Below are 17,962 nucleotides of genomic sequence, written 5' to 3'. Positions count from 1 at the left end.
GATTATTGTTCAACCTTAAAAAAGGAAATTCTGACATCTTACCATATAGATAAAGCATGAGGACATTGTATTAAGTGAAATACACTGTGTGTGTGAAGACAAATACTGTATGGTACCACTTATATGAGGTACCTAGAGAAGTCAAATGCATAGAGATAGAGTAGAATGACAGTTTCCAGGGATGGGAAGTGAGGGGGATGGGGAGTAGCTGTTTAATTGGTATAGAATTTCAGTTTGGGGAGATGAAAATAGTTTTGGAGATAGTAAGTGTTGGTACTTGCACAAAAATATAATGTAATTACCAATTAACTGTACTCTTGAAAACGGTTAAGATGATAAATTTTATGTTATATATATTTTACCATAATAATAAAACACCGAGAAAAGGCCACAGGATTGCCCAGGCACAGTTGGACCCCAAAAGGCCACAAAGCTTTATCTTTGTTTTCAGCACTAGATTTGTCCCTTTTGCTGTGTCCATGAAAGACACTTTCCAAAACAGTGCCTTTGATTCTGGACTTGATACCCAGGGATGGCTTACCTACCTCCTCACCTATTTTTTCCAGACCTTGGGATCCCACTCGTTATCTGAAGGCCCCAGACAATGCTAACCCCATCCTGTTGTGTGTTTAGGAAATTTTTATTTTAAAAAGTAAAATGCTCCTTTAGAAAATACTCAATTTAAAAAATCAATAGAGAAGGAAAAGTGGGACTGAAAAAGACATGAGAACTGTAGGGGGAAAAAATTAAAATGGCAAATGTAATTGGAATAATAATACCAAATGTGAATGGGTTGCATAATTCAGCCAAGAGTTAGGTATTATTACCCTACGTTTGACAAGAAGAATATCCAACTATATGCTCGCTACAATAAAATGCTCCTTTGAAAAATATTTTTTTTATTTTTCAATTACAGTTGATGTACAATATTATATTAGTTTCAGGTGTACAACATAGTGATTAGACATTTATATAACTTACATAGTGATCACCCTGATCTAGTACCCATCTGACCCCATACATAGTTATTACAATATTATTGACTGTATTCCTTATGCTATACTGTATGTCCCCATCACTATTTTGTAACCAATTTGTTCTTCTTAATCCCTTCCCCTTTTTTACACATCTCCCATCCCCCTGTATGGCAACCATCAAAATGTTCCCTGTGTCTATAAGTTTGTTTCTGTTTTATTTGTTTATTTTGTTCTTTAGATTCCACATATAAGACAAATCATACGGTATTTGTCTTTCTTTGTCTGACTTATTTCCCTTAGCATAATAACCTCTAGATCTATCCATGTTATTGCAGATGGTAAGATTTCATTTTTTTATGGTTGAGTAATATTCCATTGTATGTATGTACCACCCCTTCTTTATCCATTCATCCACTGATGGCTGCCCAGGTTGCCTCCATATCTTGGCTATTGTAAATACTGCTGCAATGAACATATGGATGTACGTGTCTCTTCAAAGTAGTGTTTTGGGTTTCTTCAGATAAATACCCAGAAGTGGGATTACCAGGTCCTTCTTTGTCATTTGTGTAGGCCTGTTTGGGTTTATTTTGTTTGGAACTCTGTGCTTCCTGGGTTTGTATGTCCATTTCTTTCATCAGGTTAGAGAAGTTTTCCATCATTATTTCTTAAATAGGTTTTCGATCACCTGCTCTCTCTCTTATCCTTCTGGCACTCCTACAATGCGAATGTTGGTACACTTGATATTGTCCCAGATGTTTAAACTGGGACAATATCAAGTGTACCAACATTCTTCATTTTTTTAAATTGTTTTTTCTTTTTGCTGTTATCATTGGGTGTTTTCCACTAACTTGTCTTCCAAATCGCTGATTTGATCCTCTGCATCTAATCTGTTGTTGATTACTTCTCGTGTATTCTTCATTTCAGTTATTGTATTCTTCATTTCTGACTGGTTCTTTTTTAAGGTTTCTATGTCCTCTTTTATGTTTCCTATCTCTTTGTTGAAGTTCTTCCTGAGATCATTGAGCATCCTTATAACCAATGTTTTGAACTCTGCATCTGGTAGATTGTTTGCCTCCATTTCATTTAGTTCTTTTTCTGGAGTTTTCTCTTGCTCTTTCATTTGGGACATGTTTCTTTGTCACCTCATTTTGGCTGCCTCCCCATGTTTCTTTCTATGTATTAGGTAGAGCTGCTATGTCTCCTGGTCTTAGTAGAATGACCTTATGTAGTAGATGTGCTGTGGGACCCAGTGGTGCAATCTCCCTGGTCACCTGAGCCAGGAGCTCCAGGTGTTTTCCCTGTACAGGTTGTGTGTGCTCTCCTGTTGTAGTTGAGTCTTGACTGCTATTGGCATGGCAATGGGAGGGATTGACCTTCAGGCTGATTGGTTGTGAGAACTTGCTGTGACTGCAGTGGAGGAGCTGTTGTTGTCAAGGCTGACCCTCCAGAGCAGGATACACTTCAGTGGGTGTCTGGTTCCTGCTGAGTCTGCCATTTGGGTATTTCATTTGTGGAGGTAGTTGGGTTGTGCTCTGTTGTGGTCTGAAGCCGGGCACCAGGTGTGTTGGTTCTGAGGCCTCTTGGGAGGTGCTCTGGTTCAGGCCACTGACTGTGCCCTGCCCATAGCCACTTGGTATGATCTATAAAGTGATCTGCAAATGGTTACCACTTGTGTTGGGCTTGGAGGGGCCTAAGAGGCTAAGCTGTGAACCAAGGTTGGCTGCCACTAGTGCTGGGCTTCGGGCTGCTCAGCCAAAGGTACAGGGCATATTGAGGCTAGATGCTGCTTGATGGGGTTTTGTGAACCTTTGAGAGATTTTAGGAAAATTCGCAGCATGAGCCAAAACAAACTTTTTGTATGGAAAAGCCACTGGAAGTGCCTTGGGTAGGCCTGAAACTTGAGTGTGGTGTGTTAGCTAGTTTGATGGAGACTCAGATATGGCACCTACCTGCGTGTGCAGGCTAGGTGGGGGAGGGCTTAACAAAGGAGCAATGGCTTCTGCCAGTACTTCTGTCCTGAAGCCAAACAATTTAGTTCCTCCCCATCTGTCCCTGGTCTCTTTCAAGATGCTGCCCCAGCACTGGAGCTCAGAGCAAGTGAGTCCATCAGCACTAAGTCCATGTGTGGGCCCTTTAAGAGGAACACTTCGGATTCCTGCTACCCTCCGTCTCACTCAGTTGCAATCTCTATTGGTTTTCATAGCCAGAAATTATGGGAACTTCTCTTCTCTGCACTGGATTTCTAGGCTGGGGAGGCTGGTGTGGGAACCCTCACTCCTCACAGGGGCTTCTATAGCCAAGATGTCCCTCCCGATTTTTAACCACAACATGTGGGTGTGGGAGCAGCCCATTCAGCATCTCCTACCAGTCTCATCGTGGCTGCTTCTATATATACTTATTTATAGGATTTCTATTCAGCTAGACTTCAGGCAGTTCTTAATGATGGTTGTTCTGTAGTTTAGTTGTAATTTTGATGTGGTTGTGGAAGGAGAAAATTGACAAATCTTTAGCTATTTGGACTATAGAAGAAGAAGGAAGACTGAGATTTCGAAAATCAGACAGAGGTACTACCTACCTTACAGCAATAAAAAGGATTATAAAGGAATTCAATGAACAACAATATGCCAACACATTAGATGAAATGGACCAATACACAAACTACTGAAATTAACTCAAGGGGAAAAAAAACACCAGAAAAATCTAAGTGTAACAGATGAAGTAGTTGAATTACTAAAACGGAAAGCCCAGGCCCAGGGGCCTCACCACAGAAGTCTCCAAAATATTCGAAGTTTTAATATGATTCTTCACACTGTCCCAGAAAATAGAATCAACACAGTACTTCAAATTCATTCTATGGGACCAGTATTACACTGATACCAAAAACAGACAAAAATATCACGAAAAATCTAGAGACCAATTGCTCTTGTAAAAATGGATGCACAAACCTCAACAAATACTAGCAAACCTAATCCAGCAACATGGAATTCTCTAGCTTTAGAACCACATGTATGGAAGCGGAGAAGGGATGGGTAGAAGCCTTAATGATGTAAGCAAAGATCAAAATGGTATCACACATGGTGAGGTCATTTTTAGGTGTGTTTTTAAACGAGGGTCACAGTTCTATGAGTGGCCTTACAGCCTATGCCAACCCCTGACCCATGGAAGACCTCTGAACCTCTGGTCCCAGTCTGGCCTGGCCTAGGAGCCCCTCTTGCTCAAGACAAGGGCATCCCATGTGCTCGCTTCAGCAGCACATATACTAAAATTGGAACGATACAGAGAAGATTAGCATGGCCCCTGCGCAAGGATGACACGCAAATTCGTGAAGCGTTCCATATTTTTATATACACAATGGAATACTATTTGGCGGTAAGAAAAGATGATATAGGAACATTTGTGACAACATGGATGGATCTTGAGAGTGTAATGCTGAGCGAAATAAGTCAGACAGAAAAAGCAGAGAACCATGTGATTTCACTGATATGTGGTAAATAAACCAAAAGCAACAAAAGAACAAGACAAACAAATGAGAAACAGAAACTCATAGACACAGACAATGGTTTGGTGGTTGCCAGAGGGTAAGGGGGGTGGGGGGTGGGGGGTGGGAGATGAGGGTAAGGGGGATCGAATATATGGTGATGGAAGGGGAACTGACTCTGGGTGATGAACACACAATGGGATTTATAGATGATGTAATACAGAATTGTACACCTGAAATCTATGTAATTTTACTAACAATTGTCACCTCAATAAATTTAATTAAAAAAAAAAAAAAAAAAGACAAGGGCATCCCTCTATTTGGAAACTGAGTCTGGAATTTTCTGTGCACACCTGTGTCCCCACATTCAGAAGGAGCTACAGGAAGGTGCTACTGTCCCTTTACGGCCCAGGACAAATTTTGATTAAAAGCAAATGTCCCTGAAGGAGACATGGTGACATCCAAAGGCAGAAGCTGGTTCTAATATAGGGAAGGGGCATGAGGACCAATTTTACAGAGAGGGAACTAAGAGGTTGGATTCCAAGCCCGCTGCCTATGTGCTTTAACACAGAGAACTCAGGCAGATATTAATCAATTACACAGAGCAAACTATTGGAAAAATAGAGGTTCAATTATGACCATCCCTTAGTTAAGCCCACGGAGAGAAAACACCGATTGTGCTTTATAAGAGTTCAAAACAAAACTGCCCCTATTCTTCTTGCATCTTACTGAAGTTAAAGATAAACATTGTTTTTCTATTCTCCTTCCCCCGCCCCCATACCAATGAATATTCCATGGAAGCAGAAAACAGGCATAAACTCTAACCCAGGGGATGGAAAGAGTCTCTTTCTTCCACTAGCGATTAGAGACCGCCACTCTGTCTATGGGTGGACTTTGTTTTCTTACTTACTCTAAATAAACTTACTTTTACTTTAAACTCTATATGGGCTCACGTTGATATGTGAGGCCAAGAACCCTCTTTCTGTAACAGTTCTGCTCAGCCAAGTGACCAATTTCTCTGGTTGTTGGCTCAGGAATTAGGGAGGCGGGTCCTTGCGAACTGTCCAATCAGAGGTTCATCAGGGCAGGTGGGCGGGGCCACGCTCCGTTAACCGCGTAGATGTTCCAGGCAGCTCTTGCAATCTCACCTCACCTGCGGTTAACGGTCCAGGTGTCTCTGCTCTAACGTCAGTCACTCCCGCTGTGGCCTGCACGGGCCGAGCGAGCCGAAGGTACCACATTGGGGTAACCCAGAACCCGGGAAACGGTGAGTGTGCGGGGCCAGGTTCTGAGAGGAGCACGAGGGGCTGGTTGGTACCCGCTGGGAGCGGGACCCGGCCTCCCCGCTGTCACCTCCTGTGTCTGCGGCCCGGGCTCCGCTTGGACCTCAGTCCCCTCCGGCACGCATCGTGGTCTATGGGCCTGCAGCCGAGGCTCCTGGCATCCTGTCCTGTCACTGCGCACTGCGACTTGGGCCCGGGCCCCAGAGGGTGCGGTGACCACAGGGAGGGTCATTGGTTGACAATCATAACTCGTTCTCTGGGGTTTGTGCATGGGAAGGGCTGTGGTCTGTGGGGTTCTTCCTTTCTCCCCAGGGGACCCATTTCTCAAGAGTTTTCCAAATGCTTGGGAAGCAGGGTCTCAAATCCAGTACCCTGTCCCTCCAGCCTAGCTCTCCCCGGGACTAGCAGTAAGTCCCTAAATTTCCAGAACCTCCAGGAATTCCCAAACTTCAGCTTCCCCTCTTCTAGTTACAGCACCGTTGTCACTTGTTTGTCCTTAGTGGTGCATTTGGAACGGACACAACCTTTTAAGTGTTTGTCATTTTTCTACAGTCAATGAATGCATCATTTTAAAAGATTTAGATTTGTCTGTGGATATTTTACATAAGAAGATATTTTAGCCGAGGATAACCACCTGGAAGACGTTGTGTGAAATCCCTGTTCCTCTCGCCCAGGACTGTCCCTGGGCACAGATGTCCTATGGGAAGTCTTTTGGGTGGAGGCTCTGAAACTGGAAGATGACTGAGAAATACGAGGTGAGGAAAGCAAGAAAATTGTGGAACCAAATAGAGTTTTTGTTCGTTTAGGCAAGAGAACCTGAAGATGTAAGATGACTGCATTTAAGTTCTGATGTACGTTTTCTATTTTTAGATCAGGTTTTGTATGCACATTGAAAATTAAAAAGGCTAAAGCAACTGAATTCCTATTGTAATTGATGTGAGGAAAACTACCAAAAACTTACGTAAATCTTTGACAATCCTACTACAGTTAAGGGGCTGAACTTCTTATATGTGGCATTCTAATATTCTACCTATTCCTGAAAATACCCCCAAATGTGAGAAATAGAGGAAGGATGAACGAGGATTCTACATGTCCTTTTAGTTAGCAAGAGATTTGAACATTTTCTTTGTATAGTTTATCCTTTTGTGACCATTAGTGTTTAAAGGATTTAAATCTTAGAATGGTTAATAAATAGTAAATTATGGTGTATATAAATTTCGGTGTTTATTTTAAATAAATCTATAAGATAGAAGAGTCTACGTTAAGAAGACTTCCTGCAAACCTGTCCTTGTCCCCTTTAGCGCTGTTACTCCAACCACCCCCAAATACATAGTTTTGATCATTTCTTCAGCTTCCTTAGTATTTCTTTATATAAAAACAAACCATTGCAAATGCATAATTTTCTTACCCACATTTGTCCTTGTTATAAGCTGTTGGACTCCACATTTTCTATTGTTTGCTGACAGCTTAAGGCTCCTCCTCCTCTCTCCCCTTGTGTCCACAGCTGGACAAGCTGAGGACAAAGTCCGGGGCTCCCTCCTCTGACACTGTCACATTCCACCACACAAACCCCTATCTATGAGCAGGACTCTTGCCCTGGCCCTGCACCCAGCCACAGTGGACACCCAGACCAGGATCCTTTCCTTCCTGAAGTCATTTGAGAGCTGCTTCACAGGCCTGAGACCTCTTATGTGAGTTGTAAGCCTTTTCCTACTCTCTTGGGGGAGGTGGGGGGAAGGGCCCACACCAGCATCGTTCTCAGCATGAGAACCACGCCTCAGCAGGTGACCATAACACTTGGCACTGTGAGCAGCATGTTTCAACGTGACCACCCCGTGGGTCTGTCTTCTTTTGCTCTGACTTGCTCACCTGCTCTGCTGCCTGATGGCAGCCGCACTGTGGGCTGCTGGGTGCTGGGGAGCTGGTGCTGTGAGCTGTGCTGCCCCGTGGGGCAGTGTTGACCCCACCCAACCCCAGTGCTATGTGCAGTCCACCAGAGTGGGCAGTTTGGAGAATTTCCAGGCACTTGGGAGCAGGCATATGGGATTGGGGCCTTCCCTAAAGTCCTGGGTCGATGTCTTTGCCCGGATTTCTGTGTGTGTTAGAGTGAAGCTGTGACAGAGGCTGGGTTGGCCCCTACATACCCTGGGATGGGGTGGGACAGTGGGACTACACCCTGTGTGGGAGGTGGGCCCATGGGGTGATCACTTCTGAAAGAGCAGTTATTCAAAAAGAGAAAGAAAGGAGAAGGGGCGGAAAGGCAGCCAATAAGTGGCGGGTTGATCCACATCATTCCAGAGGGCTCCCCAGGACCCCTCAGTGCCTCTGCTGCTGCTGCCCTGCCTCTACTGCAGCCCAGATCCTGACCCTCAGAGTTAAGGGAACAACACCCATGGCCTCACTGGGGCACAGCCAAGGGATTAGTTCAAACCTGACTTCAGCTTAGGTCCTTAAACCCTATAGAACAAACCATTTGTCCTGGGGGAGGCTCCTAACCCTGATGGCACTAGTTAGAGGCTCTTCAGAAGAAAAAAATTGTAAATACAGGCATACCTTGTTTAACTGTGTTTTGCTTTATTGCACTTCACAGATGTTGCGTTTGTTACAAATTAAAGACAAGACCTTCCACCAGCAAAAAGATTGCCACTCACTTTATTGCTACACTTGCTTTAATGTGGTGGTCTGGAACCCAACCTACAACATCTCTGAGGTAGGCCTGTACCAGGATAGAGAGAACACCCCCTTTCCTGACGTACAGCAGGTCCTCAAATAACGTGGTTTCGTTCAAGGTCATTTTGTCATGCTGATGAGAAAAATGAGACAAGAAAGCAGTGAGCCTCATGGGCAGTGTCCCACACCACTGGGAAAGGCAAATGTTCGGTCACTACGCTTTTTCCCTAGTGGGAGAAAACACAGGCGGAGCAAGGGAGTCTCTTGGCAGTGAGGTGTGCTGCATGGGGGGAGGGGTGACGTGGGTAGCATGAAACTGTGATTCTTAGTCTGCGATGTGTGTATTCTCAGTCTATTCTCTCCAGTGGTGTGCTGAAACTTCACTGGACTCCCAGAAAAGTATTCTTATCCTTGGGTAGTTGTCAAAATCGGAGCGCTGTGGGGAGATTTTGGTAGAACATTCCCTATTCCACCTTCTTAGTGACATGTCTTTTGCTTGTCATATTTAGACCATTTATGTTTAGAGTGATTATTAATATAGCTGGATTAATATCTGCCATATTTTTATCATTTTTTAGGTTGCCCTTGTTCTATTTTGTCTTCTACCTCTTCTGCCTTTTTAAAAACGTTTTACTTGATCCCATTTTTAAATTTTTTCTTAGCATATCATATTACATTTTTTTTTTTTACTTTTTTAGTCATTGCCCTTGAGTTTGCAGTATATATTTTTACAACTACCCCAAGTCCTCTCTGAAGTAACACCGTAGCACTTCACTGGATGTGTAAATTCCTCATAATAGAGCATTCCCCATTCCTCTTGACCTGTCCCTTATAACATTGCTGTCATTCATGTATCCAAAAGCTGTAATTACTGAGTAGATTGCTTCTATTATCATTTTCAGCAAAATGTTGTCTGTCAGATTAATTAAGAATAACAAAAACAAATAGGTTTATTTTACCTTTATTTATTCTTTCCCTAACACTCCACCTACCTTTATCATTTACCTTCTTTCTGATGAATTTCTTTTAACATTTCCTGCACAGCTGAGGTATTGTTGAGAAATTCCCTCACTTTTCGTTTGTCTCAGAGAGTCTTTATTTATCCCTCACTTTTGAAAGATAATTTTAGTTGACACAAACTTCTAGTTGGGTAGTTTCTTTTTGAACACCTTATTTCACAAAACTCTCTTCCTGCTTGCATGGTTTCTGAAAAGAAGTCCAATTTTATTCTTACCTTTGTTTCTCTATAAGTTATTTCCCCTTTCTTTCAAGATTTTCTCTTTGTTTTTGATTTTTCTAAACTTTGAATATGATATTTCTAGGTATGCATTTTCAGGTTTTTAGCTTGTTTGGTGATCTTTGAGCTTCCTAGATCTTTGTCTTGGTGTCTATCATTATATTGGGGAAAATCTCACTCATTATTCCTTTACTTATTTGTCCTTTTCTTCTCTTTCATGTATTCCCATTATGTATGTGTTATACCTTTTGTAATTGTCCCAAAGTTCTTGGATTTCTGTTCTTTTTTATTTTTATTTTTTATCTTTGCATTTCATTTTGGAAGTTGTATTTACCTTTCCTCAAGCTCTCTGATTCTTTCCTCACACATTTCTACTGTACTGCTAAGCCCTCCAAAGAAATTCTTCATTTCTGTTCTCTGTTGTTTTGTTTTTTATTTTTTGCATTTTCCATTTGGTTCTTTCTTAGAGTTTCCATCTCTGCTTACATTCCCTCTCTATTCTTGCATATTGTCCCCTATTTACATGAGAACACTTAGCACATTAATCATGATTGTTTTACATTTCTGGTTTGATAATCCAACATATCTACTACATCTGAATTATGTTCTTTTGCTTGTTCTGTCTCTTCACACTGTGTCTTAATTCTTTTAGCATTGCTTGTAGTTTTTTGTTGAATGCCATACATGATGTACTGTGTAAAAGGAACTTAGATAAATAAGCCTTTCGTGTGAGGTTTTATGTTTATCTAACTAGGGTTTAGGCTGTTTTTACTATTTGCTGTAACTGTCAGAGGCCAGAATATACTCAGGGATCTTAGCTTTTGTCATCCATGTCATCTTTAGGGTTTTATAGAGTCTTCTTAAATAAGTTTAAAAAAACTCTTTCAGTGTATCCACTGTTACAATTAGGAGTCCTCCTGATGTAGTGCTCTGTTGTGGGTGGAGAGGAAGTGTTCTGTAGTCCGGTGATTTGGTCTCAGTATTTTAATGAGTCTGTGTCCTGGTCTGTGACATTCTATGGTATATAAGAAAGATATTTGGTCTTTGTCTATGGTTCCTAGCAAAGACCTCCTAAAGCCCTAGAACTTTCTGAGTGATAAGGTGATGGGAGCATCTGATGTTCTAATGAGGTAACCGCAGGCCCCTAAATAGCTTCAGGATGGGTGTTGGTCACCAGGAAGACCAAGCTTAGATTAGAGGCTTAGAACTTTCAGCCCAGCCCCCAAACTCTGGGGAGGGGAGAGGGCTAGAGATTGAGTTAATAACCACTGGCCAATGATTCAATCAGTCACGGCAACATAATGAAACCATCCAAACCCCTGTACCTTGGAATTCAGAGAGATCTGATGGTGAACACTTCAGTGCTCTGGGAGAGTGTCTTGCCTGGAGTTGGCCTAGAATCTCCTATTCTCCCACCCTCACTTTGCCCTGCGTATCCTTTCTACTTGGCTGTTCTTGAGTTGTATCTTTTACAATCAACCAATAATAATAAAGCACTTTTCTTAGTTCTAAAAGTCATTCAACAAACATGGGGTGTGTCCAGAGACCCTCTGAATCTGCAGTTGGCCATACAGAAATGTGTGTGGCCTGGGCCTCCCTATTTGTGGCTGGCATCTGAAGTGGGGGCAGTCTTGTGGGACTGAGCCCTTAAACTATGGAGTCTGATATTAACTCTGGCTACTGTTAGAATCGAATTGAACTGTAAGCCACCCGGTTGGTGTTGGAGAGTGATTTTGGAAAAATACCACATATTTGCTGTCAGGAGTTTAAAAAAAACTAACCTCACAAGTGTTTCTAAGTTTTCCCCAACGTCAACTTAGGTCAGGCAGAAAGGGACTTCAGTTGCCAGTTTCCCTCTCCCATGTCAGTTGGTGCTAGTAAAATCCCAGTCTGCTAGGCTTTGCTGAAACAGAATCTTCGAGGACAGGTCTTGTTAAGAACAGAATATTGTGGGCATATTTCAAAACGGCTATTTTTCTGTCTCTTTCTTTGGCCTGTGATTAATGCTTTGATAGAGCTGAGTTGTTGATTTTAAGTTTGTTAGCTTTTTTCTGGTGAGGATAGGAATGTCACCTTTCAAGCTCCTTACATGTCAGAGGAGAAACCAGAGGTCTCTGACTCCATTTTTTAATGATTGACAGCTGACATCTTTAAAAGCCTCATCTTCCTTTTCCCCCTGTGCCCCACATCTGTGCAAGGTGATAATAAAGCCTGAATGCTCACTCCTTTGGAGCTGGTAAGAATTTAATCCCTGGAAGCCTCTGTCCTGGTGTGCACCCTAGCCCATCCCCTAACCTCAATTCAAAACAAAACAAAACAAAACCCAGGCCAGCCTCTGTTTCTTGCTTTCTCAAGCCATTTTCCACCTGCTTGAGAGGCCTACCCAGATACTTCAGTTATGGAAGTAATAAAACTTTTCATATGTTTCTGGCAAGAATGTGTTGTCAACCAAACCTAGGGTAGGGGCCTACCTAACTCTGCAGGTGACCGTAACAGTTACAGAAGAGGTAACATGGTATATACATATATATCGCAATACACTTTACTTAAGAGTTCTATTGATAAATACTCCAGATCTTCACACATCAATACATACCACTCTTTGTTCTTAAAGTGTACATATAATGATGAATTTATATAAGCCATTTTTTCTAAATAGACGCATGGCTTGTTACTAATTTTTGCTGCCAAAACCGTGAATGAAAACTCAGATTGCCACTTTACAGGGCAAACAAACATACAAATTATATTCTTTTCAAAACTGAATTTCTTCTTAAAATTTTTAGTCTCAAATACATTCAGAAAAGAATATACAAACTGTGTTATGGTACAATCTAGTAATAACAATATGAACACCCTGGAATCATCATCAAGATTCATAAATGGCCTGTGGGCAGTGGCCAGGGTGTCTTGATGGTCCTGTCCCTGACTCATCTCTGTCCTGCCCCATAGCTGACCACTGTCCTGATTCTTTATTCTTCATACCTTTGCCATCTACTATTTTCCACTAAGGACTGTTTTTTCAGTTTTGCCTCCTTTGATCTTTCACCAAATGGGTATTAATGGAATTCCTTGGAAAGGTTTCCCAGTGGTTACTTTGCCTCATTTGTTTCACACATGCTGTCATCTGAGGCTTCGGACCTGGTCTAGGACTGTGGGGTTCAAACTTCCCGTCAGAGCCAAGTGCTCCTGAAACCACAGGATTCTTTCAAGTACCAGAGGAGTGCGGATGGGGGAGGGAAGGGTGACGTCTCCCCGCTAGAACTGATCAAAGATCAAAATGGAGCCAGATTCATCATTACTTATGGTGAGTCACTTTTAAGTGTCTGTGTTTGTGAAAAAGGGTCACAGTTCTGCAAGTGGGCTGGTGGCCTTATAGTTAAACGCAGTGTCCTTCGAGAGGACAGGTTCGGACCCACTGCCGACACAAAGTCGGCCCAGAGACGAGACCTCCGGCCTGCTGTCACTCAGGCAGGAGAGGGTGGGGCCTTTCGAACTGTCCAATCAGGGGAGTCAGTGGTAACGTACGTGGGGGCGGTGCTCAGATTACGGTGTGGACGGTGTGGACTGCGTGGTAGTAGGTTCTAGCTCCTGTGAACGTACCGGGCCACTTCTTACTACCTTCAAAGGCCTGCGGCACATCATCCTTCGTCGCTGTGACCTGCACTTGCCGCAGAAGTCGTAGGGTGGACGGCAGGGAACCTCAGAAACCGAGAAATGGTGAGTGTGCAGGATGTCGGGAGACGGGGACAAGGGGCTGGTTGGAACTAGCTGAGGCAGGACCCAACCTCCCAGAGGTCACCCCGGAGTCTGCGGACCGGGGTCTGCTTGGACCTAGGTCCCCTCCGGCACGCAGCGTGGAAGTTCTTCTGGCAGCTGCTGGTAGCGGGCACCTCCGGGCAGTGTGTCCTGTCACTGCGCGTGGCCGTGTAGCCCCCAGATTGTGTAGTGATCACGGGAAGGGTCAACGGGACAGTCGTGATTCAGTCTCCAGGGTTCGTGCATGGGAAGAGCTGTGGTGTGGGGGATCCCCAGTTCCTCCTTCTTCCCCAGGCGACTCGTTTTCCTTTCACTTTTCCAGATGTTTGGGAAGCAGGGCCTCAAATCCACTATCCTGTCTCCTCAGCCTGCCTCTTTCTAGGGCTGGCAGTAAATCCCTAAATTTCCAGATCTTTCCCCGCGTTTCCAGACGCCATCTTCTCTCCAGTTCATAGTATCATTAACTATTTGTCCTCCGTGGTGCATTTCAAACAGACGCAGCATTTTAATTGTTTATCATTTATTGAGGTATGGATGGCTCTTTTCAAAGATTAATTTTTGTGGATATTTTACATGAGAGGAAAGCAGGGAATAACCACCTGGAATATGTTGTATGAAATCCCCGTTCCTAACCATCCCCAGGACCTTTCCTATGAGAACAGACATCCTGTGGGAAGTCGCTTGGGTGGATGTTCCTCTTGGGAAACTTTCCTGGGTGATATGCCCTTTCAGCGCAGTTCCTAGTCAGTACTGCCCCTCCCTACGTTTGTCAATTTGAAAAGATTTATTCACTTGAGACATAGTTTTTCAAAAAAATGAAAATTTATTTAATCACTAGAGCTTCGGAGACGGTATAAAATATTTCCAAAGGAGCAAAAAAGAGGTGAATTTAAGAAAAAAATAGAAAAATATATTTCATTATTACATACATTTGTTAAAGTTTGTTATTTCCTTTTTCTGCCCCTAAGTGGATGTAGTAATATTCTAAGGTCTGTTCTTTTCCCTTGGGTGATTTCAAGTGGCATATCAGGGCTTAGACTTAAAGCATCTAGAAGTGTTCCAATATGGTTGTTTACAAATCACTTTCTTTTTTTTTTTTTGAAATAATAATTAACTGGCATACTCATTTCTGATAGAAATAGATATTTGTGGGTTTTCTTGTTGAACTAGTAAAAGTCCCCTACAATTTTCTTTCCTCATTATACAAACTGGGTTGAAGTGATTTTGCTGGATTCTTGAAACACTGGGTTTATGTCATTTAAATGATCGGTGGTGGTCCAAAGCATTGTGACTGGGGAGCAGAGAGGTCTGAGGCCACTGACTCCAAACTAAGCTTCCCCCAACCCCTCCTTGACCTGGCAAAGGGGGTTTTCTTAGGCCTAGACGATTTTTACATGTTGAGTTTTGTAATTATGATATAGATACACACAGAGTGTAATTTGTGCACATTGAGAGTCAGGATTCCTATCTCCTGGAAAAAAGCTTTATGAATTTGGAAGTTCATTTGGGTCAGAACCTTAAAGTGACTCAGGCTGAGACTTTCCTCACTGTGATAATGGAAGTCTGAGGGAGGGAGCGCTTCCATGCTTACAGGAGGGGGTGTGTGTGGCGCTCCCAGAGCTCATTCCTGGGGCTCAGATGTCCCTCCTTCCCCAGGGACTGACCCGATTTATGGGTTCTATCTCAACTGCGGGTATCTAGACCCCAAAGCTTGGGAATGTGTTTAACTTTCTGAACGTGGGTTTTTCTTTTTAACTATGAATAAGCAGGCTGCTTATCTCAGCTAATTTTAGTATTTGTTATTTCTTTCCTTTAGATATCTTTATCTATTGAATGTATCAGTCATTTAACTGTAGTTTCTTTTAGCAGTTCACAGTTTTATTTCCTGTTTTAGTGTGTAAGATTTTTTATTTCTTGGACTTTGAAAATGTAAGTTGATTGAGAAATAAGTGTGTAAAGCAAGAAAATCCTGAAACCAAACAGACTTTTTGTTCCATTTCAGGCAACTGAATCTCAGGCTGTGAGATGGGTGTATTTAAATTCTCAGGCACATTTTTCAGTTTTAGATCAGTTTTTGTATGTGCATGTCCCTAGAGAACTTTGACATTTTAAAAACTATACTAAAGACAAATGAATTTCTATTTTAATTGATGAAAGGAAAAAGCTATTGAATTTCCGTTTTAATTGATAATAAGAAAAACAACTCAAGCTTATGTAAATCTTTGAAAATCCTAGTAGGTTTCAAGGATTAAATGTAAACCCCTAAACTGCTCACTTCTGACAGTATCCCTGATGTGAAATGAAGTGGAGGGACAAACTATGTCTCTTGTCCTTTTAGTTAGAAAGAAAATTTTTGAAATTTTGAAAATTTTTATTTTTTATGGTATGCAGTTTTATATCCATTTAAAGAACTAAATCTTAGCATGATCTATATAGAAAAGTTTAAATTCAATTAATTTAAAATTGAAGTAGCGAAAGTTAATTAAAAACAATCTATTAAATAGTAAACTATGGTATATATAAATTTCTGTTTATTTTAAATACATGCATGTGGAGGATAAGAAATTCACTAGATACTAATTTTTTTAAGTCTAGTAGTTTTTTAAGATGTGAAATGATGAGACCAGTTTTTTCAGAGCATTTTAGGTCCACAGAAAAGTTGATGAAAAAGTACAGTTTCCACGTGACCCCTGTGCATTCACACAGTTTGCACTTTTATTCACATCTCCTTTATCATGGTATGTTTGTTAAAATTGACAGCCCAGTATCGATGCATTAAAGTTTAGTGTTTACCTTAGCGTTGACTCTTTGTGTTACACAACCTATGGGTTTTGGCAACATGTCTATATTGTATAGAATAGTTTCCTGTCCCTCAGAATACCTTGTGTTCTCCCTATCCATTCATTCCTCCCTACAATCCCCAATTCCTTCACAAGCAAAGATCTTTTTACTGGCTCATAGTTTTGTCTCTTCCAGATTGTCATATACTTGGAATCATACAGTGTGTAGCCTTGTCAGATGACTTCCTCCACTTAACAATATACTTTTAAGTTTTCTCCTGGTCTTTTCATGGCTCGATAACCTCATTTTTTCCATCACTGTGCAATATTTCATCATATGGATTTACCACAAGTTGGTTGTTAATTCTATTGAAGGATATATCGAAGGATAACTCTTAAGTCTTGGCAGTTATGAATAAAACACCTATAAATACCCATTTGTATGTTTCTGTGTGAATACAAGTTTTCATCTCATTTGGGTAAATACCAAGGAGTATGATTGCTAGATACTATGGTACGAATATGTTTAGTTTTGTAAGAAACTGCCTGTCTTCCAAAGCAGCAAACCATTTTTGCATTCCCACCAGCAGTGAGGATTCCTGTAGTTTTACCATCCTCACCATATTTGGTGTTCTGAGTCCTTTGAATTTTATCAGTTGTAATAAGTGTCTTAAGTGATATCCATTGTTGTTTTATTTGCAATTCCCTTATGACATTTGATTTTGACCTTACTTTCATATGCTTATTTGCCATCCGTATATCTTCTTTAGTGATGTGTATTCCGATCTTTTGCCCACTTTTAAATGGATTGTCTTCTTCTTGTTGAGTTTTAAGGGTTCTTTGGACATTTTGGATAGCAGCGCTTTATCAGATATGTGTTCTGCAAAGATTCCCCCCCACCCTCCCACCCCCGTCGGTACCTGTCTTTTCATTCTCTTACCACTGCCTTTTGTAGAACAGGGGTTTTATTTTAATGTAGTGACACTTACTATTTTACCTTTGTTGTATCTTAAAATTTGTCAACCCAAGATCACTTTCATTTTCTTGTTATTTTCTAGGTGATTTTGCATTTTACATTTAGATCTGTGGTCTTATTTTCAGTTAATTCTTGTGAAAGGTGTAAGGCTTGTATCTACATTCATTTTTTTGTTTTGTATTTGTATGTGGATCACAGAAAAACTTGAGATGTGTGTTATAGTGCTGTCTCTGCAGTGCCAACACTTGTCTCTCCTTTGTTCTTCATGGGACCCATGAATAAAAGCCTCGCCATCACCAGAGCTTGGCAATTTAAGGATGTCCCCTGAGCAGCAGCCACAGAAATCGGGGCACCAGACCAAGTGGAGAAGCTCTTCCTGGAGATACTGGTGAGCTAGCACGAGGCAGAGGGAGAGTGTAAAGATTGCACCCAGAGGCCTTGGTCTTTGGAGGGTATTTCAGTAGGCTCCTAGATGTATGTTCAATTAGACCCCTGCCTCTAGGTCTGCAGCTGTGAAGATAAGCTCACAGGCATCTTTCACAAAAAGACCATCAGCCTGTTGTCCCTGCTGTGCCCTTGGGACGACAGACAGTTAAGAATTCTTTCTCCATCTGTTGTATTCCTTTGGGATCCTCAAGCATAAGCCCCACTGGCCACCAGAGCCAGGTGATCTAGAGGTGTTCTCCAGGTGGCAGCTGCCAAAATTGGGGCACCAGTCAAGGGCACAGGCTCCTTCTGCCTTGTATCTACAAGTGTAGATACAAGATAGCGGAGAGCTGGAGAGACAGAAGGGGAGTGCACA

At 41.9% G+C, this 17,962-nt stretch overlaps 1 protein-coding gene and 1 non-coding gene across 4 annotated transcripts in view; both read left to right on the top strand.

Annotated features, from left to right (window-relative positions):
- The first annotated feature begins 4,212 nt into the window (after nucleotides 1-4,212).
- Nucleotides 4,213-4,319, top strand: LOC141573003 (U6 spliceosomal RNA). Its single transcript, XR_012498588.2, has one exon. It is a non-coding gene; the product is annotated as a U6 spliceosomal RNA (small nuclear RNA).
- Nucleotides 4,320-5,584: 1,265 nt separating this feature from the next.
- LOC109454334 (uncharacterized) overlaps nucleotides 5,585-17,962 on the top strand; it is a 30,318-nt gene continuing 17,940 nt past the window's right edge. The window contains exons 1-4 of one of the 3 annotated variants that reach the window (XM_019744838.3): nucleotides 5,585-5,722; nucleotides 6,291-6,493; nucleotides 7,243-7,429; nucleotides 8,329-8,448. In XM_019744838.3, coding sequence (XP_019600397.3) covers nucleotides 8,329-8,448 — 120 coding nt within the window. In that variant the 5' untranslated portion in view covers nucleotides 5,585-5,722; nucleotides 6,291-6,493; nucleotides 7,243-7,429. Of the gene's footprint in view, nucleotides 5,723-6,290; nucleotides 6,494-7,242; nucleotides 7,430-8,328; nucleotides 8,449-13,171; nucleotides 13,366-17,363; nucleotides 17,549-17,962 lie in introns of those variants that run through there. The other 2 variants (XM_074338131.2, XM_074338132.2) reach the window with 2 other exon arrangements.

This window comes from Rhinolophus sinicus, chromosome 15, assembly GCF_057876585.1.
Source record: "Rhinolophus sinicus isolate RSI-liver-muscle chromosome 15, RSI-T2T, whole genome shotgun sequence".
Taxonomy (NCBI): Eukaryota; Metazoa; Chordata; class Mammalia; order Chiroptera; family Rhinolophidae; genus Rhinolophus; species Rhinolophus sinicus.
This window is presented reverse-complemented; position numbering and strand designations above follow the sequence as displayed.